At 34.1% G+C, this 11,379-nt stretch overlaps 1 protein-coding gene across 3 annotated transcripts in view; it reads left to right on the plus strand.

The window, feature by feature from the left end:
- The window catches only part of LOC117113793 (enhancer of filamentation 1-like), a 43,294-nt gene extending 32,927 nt beyond the window's left edge, over window positions 1-10,367 (plus strand). For all 3 annotated transcript variants that reach the window (XM_033257228.1, XM_033257229.1, XM_033257227.1), the window contains exon 3: window positions 6,177-10,367. In XM_033257228.1, coding sequence (XP_033113119.1) covers window positions 6,177-8,195 — 2,019 coding nt within the window. In that variant the 3' untranslated portion in view covers window positions 8,196-10,367. The remainder of the gene's footprint in view (window positions 1-6,176) is intronic.
- Window positions 10,368-11,379: the final 1,012 nt, after the last annotated feature.

Raw genomic sequence — 11,379 nt, forward strand, 5'->3', positions numbered from 1 at the left:
TTAAGGGGGTTTTTATGAGGGGATAGAGGGGTTGCTCTGGGGTAGAGGGATTGCTTTGCCTTATAATTTATATACACTTTCTAAAATAATAAGAACACAATTATTTATAAGAATACTGAGGCTAAAATTGCATAAAAATTGAGGTAAAATGTCAAATGATGTTTTTATTTTTTTTTTAACTGAGTGCAGACTATGTAACTCTGTACAGTACAGTAATATATTGATGTACAATAATAAGTTTGAAAAGTGTGTAGAATAAGAACAAAAAAGAACATTTTGAGCCTGAAATAAGAATAAGGTGCCCAATGGTCAAGTGAGGACATTGGGTCAAGGAGGATCCTGAGTCACTGGGCTAATGTTCCTCTATTATTTGCAAAGTGGTGGGTGTGTAACATATCATAAATTTATACTAGGTGATTATAGGTACATGATTCATAAACCAAAGCCTTGAGCAGGGTTAATGTTTCTTAATACTTTCACTTTAAGTAAAAGGAATGCCTTCAAACCAAAATTAGGTATTTGAAAATATAATCAAATCCTTCGAATAAGTAAGAAATCATTCATCCATCTCAGTGCTAATTAACACCAAGGCATGGCTGGTGGATTGAAAGTAACTGGTTGTCAACTGTAGTATCATCGGTTATATATTACAATATTATTTTCAATAGAGCACCTTAGCTCAGTCAGCTAATCTGGTGGTAGCCACTGTGTGTGACAGTGTGTGTGCTGAACTGTGGAGATCTAGGTCCCCTGTTCAATTCCCATCACTGCCTCTCCTTGTGTTTCAGCTGGAGGGCTGAAATACAAGTTACAATAGCGCACCGTCTTTCGAATGAGACGTTTAAGCCGTTGGTCCCGTGTGCATTTATGGCCCATGTGCATGTTAAAGAATGCCGTACACTCTTCGGAAAAGAGTAGAGGGATTGTCTCCTGGTGTACTGCCTAATCACCACCAGAAGGACCCCACTGGGAAATAAGTCTTCTTTTAGACTTTTGTGGGCTATCATTGGTGTTTACACCGAATAAATCCAATCCAATCCAATCCAATATACCATTTTCTTATATGATGCCCTATCTAAATTGCTTAGTACTGGTAACCATTGCTTTTGTTAATATCCTATAAGATCTTGCTGTTATTTTGTATTATAACAAATTTCTGCAAATTAATATTAAACCTTATTTCAATCCTTTGAACTATAAAAAAAAAAGTTTCAGTGATTCTTTGTAAACCTACTTCTATTATTAATTACCTAATTCTTATCTAATTCTTTCAAATTCAATTATGTTTAAGCATTTTGTATTGCATTCTCCTAAAATTTGAAAATACAAAAAATAATGCAAGTTATTAATGATACCATACATACTCAATAATTGTCTTTAATTCTTATTTGAGATGCCTCCTCCCTCCCCACCCTTAGATTATTACTTTTAATTTTATTCTACAATTTAGTAGCAGCAGAATATAGATCTAGGCTTAAAATAAGAATGAGCCAGTTATTGTACTTAGACTGATTTCAATTGAATCAATAAACACTGAGATTGTTGGTACTTTATATTTATTTGACATTTAAGACAGTACTAGTACTTACCACTTATACCTTCAAAAACAACAATATACTTTAGTACAACTATATTGAACTTTTAGAGCACAATAGTATTGTTTACCTGAGTTTTAGTTTGTCCAATGAAGGAAGAGGATTTCCTAAGTTGAAACACTTAATCCATTGTATGTAGTACAAGGTAATTGTTATGGGGAATTTTTCATCATAATAATACAATGATTATCAGTGTGTTGTGGATTAATTGTTATATTTTTTACTCTTTTTAACTATTTGTTTGACAATACCTACAGTGTTGTCTATATGTGGTACATGCAGTATACTGTACAACAACTGTAAATAGTTGTTTAAACATTAGACAAGTAGAACTGTCATCTGCAGTATTACTGTACATACCTACTTTCTGTACACCACTGTTTTTCACTCACTTTTCTTTTGTACATACTTGATAAGTTGTGATAATTTATGTAATCTCCACTTTAGAAATTGTCTTTCAAGTTTACACAGTGAATTATGTTTTTGATCAATAAAAGTGACTATCAAAAATTATTAACTGTACGCCCCCATTACAGACACCTACCTATTTACAGAGGTGGGCTGAATGACTGTGCCCCTTGAATCTTACCTTGTTGTTTATTCAAAATGTTTACATTTTTATATAGGATTTAAACTCTGGGATAAGTTGTTCTACTCCACTTAACATATTTAGTGCAGTTAGGCCTATAACCAAACCTTTAATGGATACAACTTGGGTGTGACTACAACTTGGCCTCATAGTTCTCAGTAGGTAATGAAATTGTAGTAATCAGAGGTCAATGTATTTTTGTGAAAAATTTATTAATGTTTATGAAAATGCATATACAATCACATTATCTTTTTTTTTTTTTTTTCAATATTCTCTCATTAACTATATTTTAAAGTTCAATGTGAAAGTATTCAACTCAATTAAAAAAGATGGAGATAAATCTCGAATTACTGTCATTAATATCTTGTCATTAATCGACAAGGACGTTATACAAGGAAGGAAATAGCTTGTAACAGGCGATAGGTTACGGTACTATATCTGGTTTCATCATGCAGGCTTTGACAGATTATAAGTCAGATCCTGTGAACTTCTACCTGTAATAATCTAGTTAAACTACCCTTTCTGTACTAACAAAATTTAAAAAAATCAGTTCCCAGCGAAAGCGTGTGTCACCGCCGTGTACGAGGTGGCAGTAGACACTGAAACGAGACGAGTGCCTGTGCTATAAGGCCTGTGTGAAAGCTTCCTACTCATTTAGCATATTGGCTCTTGCCAGAGTGTCAATCAATTGGGGGACCCTCACAACAATATCCAAGGGGCGGTGCTTAGCTGCAAAGGACTATTGATTATCTGTTGTTTCAATGCTGCAATCTTTTCTACAAAAAATTACTATGGAATCATTCTCATTGAAACGCAATTTGTTTCTTATGCGACAATCCTCGTATACATGAGCCAATAGTTGGATTGTTTTACTGGTCATGATTTGTTATACTTTTTATTCCATTCAGATAGATTTCAATTGTGAAAAAATTGAACTGAGATTTAAAAAATGAATTGTTACAACTTCTTAAGAATCAAAACACTAAAAGCATTAAATATGATGCATTTAAACTGAAAACAATTATTCTGTTTTTGGATATTTTTGGATAGTACTATACTATAAATTTTAAAGAAAATTATTTAAAGATTCATAAAGTAAAATAAAAAATAGTAGAATAGAACATTGAGCAATGCTCTCTGTAATCCATGTACATATATCCTATAATAATAATAATATGTAAACTAATGCAATCATTAAGATATTGAAATTTTTGCAGAGGATTATTGGTAATCAAGATATTAAAATTCCAACTTCAGTTGAAGATCTTTCAGTCTATAAAAGCTAAATTTAGTATTTAATCAGTTGACTTTTAATCCTTTATGTGTTAGAATAGGTACCATGTGTGTATGAATATACTTGTACAGTAATACATATTTCAAATTTATAAGTGACCAATTCTTATATTTTTTACAACTTTTGTGGTGTGCTTCACTTCTGGCTGTCCTTGGCATTTGCAATTTTGACGTCATGTTTCATCTTAAAATTTTTTTTTTGTGGCAAATTTAAATAAATCATATCATAAATGGCCTGGGTTAATGTCTAGCTAATGTGGTTTTTCTCTTGTATTATTTATAAAGTGTGGTTGTTCTTACAGAGTAAAAAGGAAACTCTTTGTCTGTGGTGTCTATTAAGGTTTTACCCAATTCCGTTTTATTTCATTATTATATTAAACCACTAACACGAAGATCTTTTTTTTTTTATACCTATCCTTTTGTTTTTTTCTAAGAACAAGTTGTTGGCTCAAGCAACGAGTATACATAGAATGACAAGTGCTCTGAATGTCGAGGTTTCCTTGAAACATAATCCTATCTCGAAAAAACCTACCACGATCTAGAAGCCATCTTTATAAAAAAAAGTAAAAAAGGTGTTCGTATTGAAACAATTGCTGCGTCTTTAAAACGGATGTTCACGTTTTGGACGCTATTCAATTTTCTAATAAGGCGCCCCCTGCAGTATCTCGTGGTGGTCTAGTACTATATTTTCATTTCATTGCATGCATGCGAAATCAAGACAGTCGGACCTTTTTTTTCTTTATATTTAATTATGTCTCGGTAGATATTCAAATATCAAAACATCAAAAATTACAATTAGAAATTTCATTAGTAGCCTAAAGCTGAACTGAGGACTTTACAGTAAATTCGAAAATTAGTTTTCATATAATTATAGGAATAAACTTTATTTAAATAAAAAATACTGTCACTGGTCTTAATCGATGACACCATAATATATGTTATAATGTCACCATAATATACCCTATTGCATAATGCCTGCCAAGGTCAATTTTCAGTTTGTCATACAAAAACTTTTTGGTCATACTGAAAAGTTTCCCAATTCAACAAGTCCCATATCAAGTTGTTATATAGAAAAACAGATAAATCTCCTGTTTTTACAAGCTTGCAAATTATAAAATATTCTATTTTATGGCCAGTTTTTGAGAATTATGTAAATTTCTTTAAACCATAAGAATTTAACATAAAGATTAATATGAATAATGAATTTTGGCAGAATCAATTTCTTCTACTTAAATCATCAAACAGAAATACTACTACTCCAAAACCAATGTCATTCTAGATACATCAATAGGCTTTTCTTGATTATAGATAAATCTGCAAACAATAAATAATGATGAATTAATTTATTTTAAAATACAGTATGAATGATCTTGTAAACAGTAAACATGATATACTGTACTATAGGAAGATGATGAGGGTTCACTATAGGTAAATTCTGCAAGGTCATTAATCTCCAAAAATTACTAATAATACATTATGAATTATCAGCAATTACATGATAAATCCAATGTCACAGCATGACAACATATCTGCCCTTTCTATAAATAAACACATAATTTCTAGTGTACAGTACATGGAATAGGACCATGAGTTCTTGCTTAAGAGGAACTTCCAAGGGGTTATAGTTCTTTAACCTTGGATTATTACAGGAAATGAATCAGTATAGCAGTCATTGGTTTTGAGGCATGTTTATGTTTTAAAAGGATAATCACTGAAAGTTAGTCACTTAAAAAGATATCTTAAAGGGACAGTCACTTAAGGGCCAGTCCCATGTAATGTAGTTTCTCACTCAGACGAGACCCCTTATTTAAAGTAGTACTGTACAACAGTAGTGTCGTCACAACACCAGGTGGTGCCCTTTGTTGTCAACCAGCACGTTGGTTACCGTTCATTACGCCTGAATGACTTCATAATCTTTATGGTTTAGAATAGGTTTTATGAAATAGGCATTTTAAAACCTAATAATTTACCACCAAAATGTACTAAAAACACAAAAAGCTTGCATTATATACACACATATAATAATCGATTAAGATTTACAAAGAAAAACTAAGTTACAACATCTTAATAATTACGTTAGAAATTTGGATCAATGGTTTGTCAGTGGACAAAATGGCATCCGGTTGAACTCATTTTGTGCCGCCGGTAGCAACGGGTAGTATCATGACGTAACACTGTAGTACTCTATACATGTTTTTTGCACAAAGATGGACACCACATACACAATTGTACTGTATGTCTGTAACACAGTTACCGTACCCATTTCATACATTAAAATACAAATAAACACGGTAACCAAAACAACTGTTTTACTATTTGGTCTTGAACTTCACTCTTGAATTATTTCCTACAATTGTTCACATATGCACAATTGTCCCTGACATCATTCTTTGCAGCTATCTTGGATCCAACCGATGTTGTATACAGGAACAATACTGTATATACAATATACCAGTACACATGGCAATCTGAACGGATCAACATTTAAAACGATCTGCTGCACATGCTTCCTTGCGTTCTCCACAAAATCGTGTCGGGTGCAGTCATTGTGTTCATTTAATTAAAGATTATATGAATAATTACTGACGTTGCAAACAACAATATTACTACTTACTACTACTTATTATTATTATTACTTATAACATCACATGTTTTTTTATGTGGTACGTGACTTACACTTGTTACTTTCTATCTTTTAGGTTGTTACTCCAACTTTTGCGAAGACACCATCGCACATACAATCTGATTATGATGTCCCACCAAGTCCAAGACCTGCTGGATGCTCTTCGCCTCCGTCGTTGGTCTCGGCATATGACACACTACCAACAAGACACCGACCGGCTGTTCAAATTGCCAGCCAAGATGTATATGATGTCCCTCCTGCTGCTAAGAAATGTATGGATGTTTCTGAATCAAGCAGTGGGTTTGAGGAGTACGATATTCCAAGATCTCACTCCATTGGATCAAATGAACTGTATGATGTGCCAAAAAGTTTCGCAAAGGAGGAAAGCGCGATGGCAGTGAATGCTCCAGACTTTATTGAGATGACATATGATATCCCTGTTGCGAGTAAGAATGCTGTAGTCCTCAACAGCATACATGAAAATACACATAAAGATTTTACTGATGGCTCAGCAAAGCATGCCAGACAACCAGGGGTAAATGTGTATAATGCGCCCCAAGGAACTGCGCCAGATGATACTTACGATATTCCACCATCTCATGGCCTCACGTTAATCAATGCAAGCAATACATCAAAATCGTCATTTAATGGAGGTCCCAGTGAGATTTATGATACTCCACCATCACGGTCAATGCCCGAGGAGACAAATTTAGATCTTTACGACACGCCTCCTAATCATTACCCCGAAGGATTGTACGACACACCCCCAAGTCGTGGGATTCAAGAATACTATGATACGCCAGTTGCTCACAAATTAGCAATGATGAAACTAAATGGACATCAGGATTCAGTTTATGACATACCCCCTCAGGTCACGAAAGACAAACCTGGTAGTCTTATTCACCCGAGTCAAAGACATTCTGTCAATGAACTAGATATGCATGTAAATTTGAACATGACAACCCGACTCTCCAAATCAGTGAACGATCTTGATGGTGTACAGCATGGCCATCTGAACCTAGACCGTGACGCCGCCATGGATTTGTTTGTTCAGAAGCAACAGAGTCTAGAAGGTGCCACTGCAAACTTTTTAAGCTATGTGTGTAGCTCTTGGAGAACGCGGGAATCTCTATCCAAACGTCTGCAGGAGATTCGCAGTGCATCTGAACAAGTACGCGTTGCTTTCAAAGACATTATTGATTTCGGTAATGGCACATTGTCAAATGCAGCAGCACTTCCGGATATTAAGAGTAAAATTACCAAGGAATTTCAACCATTATTAGACTCGCATTCCACTTTATACAAACTAGGAATCACCCTTGACGAGCAAGGATGGGACATTAATAAACTTGTGAAGGCCCAAGCAATAAATACTGCAGATGAATTAGATCAATTTGTGCTTACTTCCAGAGGCATTCATGAACACTTAAAGAGATTAGCATCAGTGATCAGTACGCACTCCTCTCTCTTATTTAAGAGGTCAGCGATATCAGCATCAAGACCGCTCCCACCTCCTCCATCATCAAGTAACACTAATTGGGTTACAGCTGAAAAAGAATATTCACCGAATAGTAAAGACTTATCTAAAGTGCGCCCTCTACCAAATATCCCACCACCTTTGAGTCCCAAAACAGCACCTTACAGTAAGATCATCATGGCAGAAAAGATCTCAAAACCACTTGTGCTTTCACAACATGATTTAGAAATTTTAAGTTACTATCGCGGCGAAGTAGAGTCGCATTCAGTTGAACTCAAGAAAGCGACATCTATGTTTTTCACATGCATCGAAGAACATTTTCCACCAAAGATTTTTGTTGCACACAGCAAGCATGTTATTTTAACAGGACATAAATTGGTATTTATTGGCGATACACTTCATCATAACGTACAAAGTACTGAATTACGCGATCAGATCATCCACTGTAGCGACTTACTGTGCGAATTCTTGAATACGGGGGTGACCGCCACCAAGACCGCTGCCTTGCAGTTCCCTGCGGTCCAACCACTACAAGAGATGGTGAACAAGATGACAGAAATCGAGTCTGCGGCTGACCAATTAAAAAACAGTATTCTACTCAATTTGAAAAACAAATAATACCACTTGCAATTTTGAACTTTTTTTAGAATTATAAGAATAACATTTACCTTGCTAAATTCAGATTGTAGTCAAGTGCATTGGCAAAAAAATTTGATTACTATGTAATGTATATTATTTATAAGAGTGGTTTTCATTCGGAGTTTGTACATTTGATTAACATTGTATCAAAAAAGATTTAGAACAAAAACATTTTGATGTTAAACAAACCACAGATATATGAAAGAACTAGTACAAGTGAAAGTTAAAAAGGCAAAACAATGTAACTGCACAGAAATATAATAGCAGTTATGTTGTTTTGCCATGGGATGGCCGCAAGTTGATGCCAAAATATTTTGGTGCAGATTTATTACGTTGTTTTCAACTGTTCATTATATTTTATGCTTCTTTATTCGTTAATAAGCAAATGTTATTTATCTTGATTGACAGAAGTCTAATCTTCATTTGAATCTGTAATTATGGAAATTTTGAAAGAATTTTGATTAATTGTTGATACTTTACCAGCCATAGCAATTGTTAGATATTTAAGTCAAGACGAGTGCTTCTGGTAGTTCCTACCCAAGGATCACATTTAAGTACTGTACTGCCATGGCAGGGTTCTCTAGTCGGCTGCGAGTCTTTGCAGACTCTCCGGAAAATGGCCTTGTCATTCAGACTTCCGCAAGTAAGCAACAATCTCCCAGAAGCTAACTCATCTTCGGCAAATTCATGATGTTTGCATGTTTCTTTTATCAATTGCTTCCCAGAAATTGGCTGGCAATGATTTCCACCTTGTGCAACAAAATGGGCTTCTATTCGAGGCTACGTTTCCAAAGTAAAGATGGGGCTTCTTTTGAAAATGAATGCCATAATTTTTGGAAATTAGTACTATAAAACAATAAATAGAGCCACTGTAACACCAGTCAGAATCATTGAGTGTATTAACCGATATTAAATTACCTAAACTACTGTATAAACCAAGCATGTTTTTAATTAATTTTTTTCTTTGAAATTCATGTACCTGGAATATCTCAGGAAAAAAAAACCCATGGGCTTTTTTTCAAGGCTTCTTTTGCAAACTAAAGAGGGGGCTTTAGTTGGAGAAGGGCTTCTTCTCAAGATTAAACACATTGGGCTTCTATTTGAGGTTTTACGGTATACTACCATGAAAATGATATTATCATGCCTACTACCACTTCCATTATCAATAAGATGTGATAATCATGATTCTAACAGTGGACCTATGAGGTACGTGCTACCAAGCCTGCCTTTGTAAGCCTACAATAACAGTTGTACAGTACTACTATTCAAAAGTTAGGTGGCCTACTCTCAGGGTTTATGGACTGTCATGCTGGTACGCTACTACTGAGGTACACACTTTTTTTATAAGAATACATTTTATAAGAAAACCTAGGCTGAAATTGTTTTAAAAATAAGAACAAATTGATGCTGAGGTAATGTCAAATGAGGTTTTTTTTTGTTTTTTTTTAGCTAGAACAAAAACCCAATAAATCCCTTATGTGCAGTAGGTGTGACTATGTAATATCCTCTATAATACAGTAATATGCTTCTGTACAATAATAAATTTCTATCTTTGAATAGGTTCTGAGGTACTACCATGTTGGTGTCAAAGTAATCAAAAAACTTCTCAAAACACATCTTTTTAATTCATATTTTGCTCAATTTCCCAAATTTTATTTCTAAAGCGCATTGAGGCTTTTAGCAAAATATGCTCAATCAAGATTGGTCCGTTATTATTAATAATAACTGAGAAATTATGCATCTATCAAAACTTAATTAATGTTCATTTTTAGTATTATAAACTACCTATTGGAAATAACTGGGATTTGTTGCCAATAAGAGAGTGCGAGTGTGGGAGTTGTCTGCCCACACCTATGCAAGGTGTGTTGAAGGCTTACAATGAGGGAGTCATGGGAGCACAACGATAATTTAGTATGGCAGGCCTAGGAAGGGACAGTACTACAGTACCTCTGTCTTATAAAGAGGACATGTTTCATGTATGTTTCAAACAAAATACATTTTAGTTGCTAGAAAAAAAAGACATTAACAATAAACCAAATTTTAATTTAGACAAACTGCTTGATGATACTGAGTTTGATCATAGATTACATTACATCATATCTTCCGTTACTTACAATTTAGTTTGCCAATAAACTTATGATCAAGAATTGACTTTGCAATTGTTTTTCATTTTTCTCTGAAATTGTTTGTAAAAGTGTATGTAATGATTTACGAGAGGATTGGCACAGCAAGTACAGAGGGTGTTTGAAAGTTATGTTTAGAAGACCTTGGAATTTAAATCAAAAATTAGCTTGATTTGGAACACTACAGTATGCTCTCTGTTTCTTCATTTCTATTCTTTCTTTTTTTTCTCTCTTTTTTGGAACCCGCCCCTGAAGTCTCAATCTCATATATCCACATGCTGAATAGATGTAAATTGTTCAAGAAAATAATAAATTTATAAAACATACTTTGCCATTTTATGCCTATGGATCTGTCAAATAGTAATTGTCAATTTATAGATACAATAGATCTAAATGTTTAACTGCTGATGATATCTGTTTGAGAACAAAGAGAAATTTGCATGAGTATTTTATTTGATTTATTTAATTTGGCACAGGGGACAACTCTATATAATACTTGCCAAAATGAAATTTACAACCATTAATACTATTTTAAAACAGCTGTAACGTCTTGCACTGTGCATGTTTCATCCAGAATGCATACATGTTTTAATAAATGATAAATACTGTACTACTCAAGCAAGCAGAAATATTTTTTGCAGTGACAACACTAAGCAACTTTGTGACATGGATACACCAGAAGAAACTCAATTCTTTTTCCAAAATCCCAAAACAAAGAACACATCCCTTACATTGTGGGACTAGAGTGGTTCAGTGAAAATTCAGGTCACAATGGGGAACTTCGAACACTGTTTCTATGGCTGTATTATTTATATGTTTCTTTATATATTCATATATATCATTCATTGCATTATTGTTTTCCCATATGCCTTTAAATCTCATTAAATACAAGTATCTCATTCGAGATCCAGCAAGCTGAAAATAATGCACAGAAAATCACTTTCTGTCATAAAAACGACTGAAACATATACTGCAGATTAAAAAGCAAAATACTGAAAAACAACAATGCTGTGGAAAACAGTGGCTGGATCTTGGTAGAT

Source organism: Anneissia japonica, unplaced genomic scaffold (assembly GCF_011630105.1).
Source record: "Anneissia japonica isolate Jap-2015-1 unplaced genomic scaffold, ASM1163010v1 scaffold287949_len505691_cov196, whole genome shotgun sequence".
In the NCBI taxonomy this organism is placed as follows: Eukaryota; Metazoa; Echinodermata; class Crinoidea; order Comatulida; family Comatulidae; genus Anneissia; species Anneissia japonica.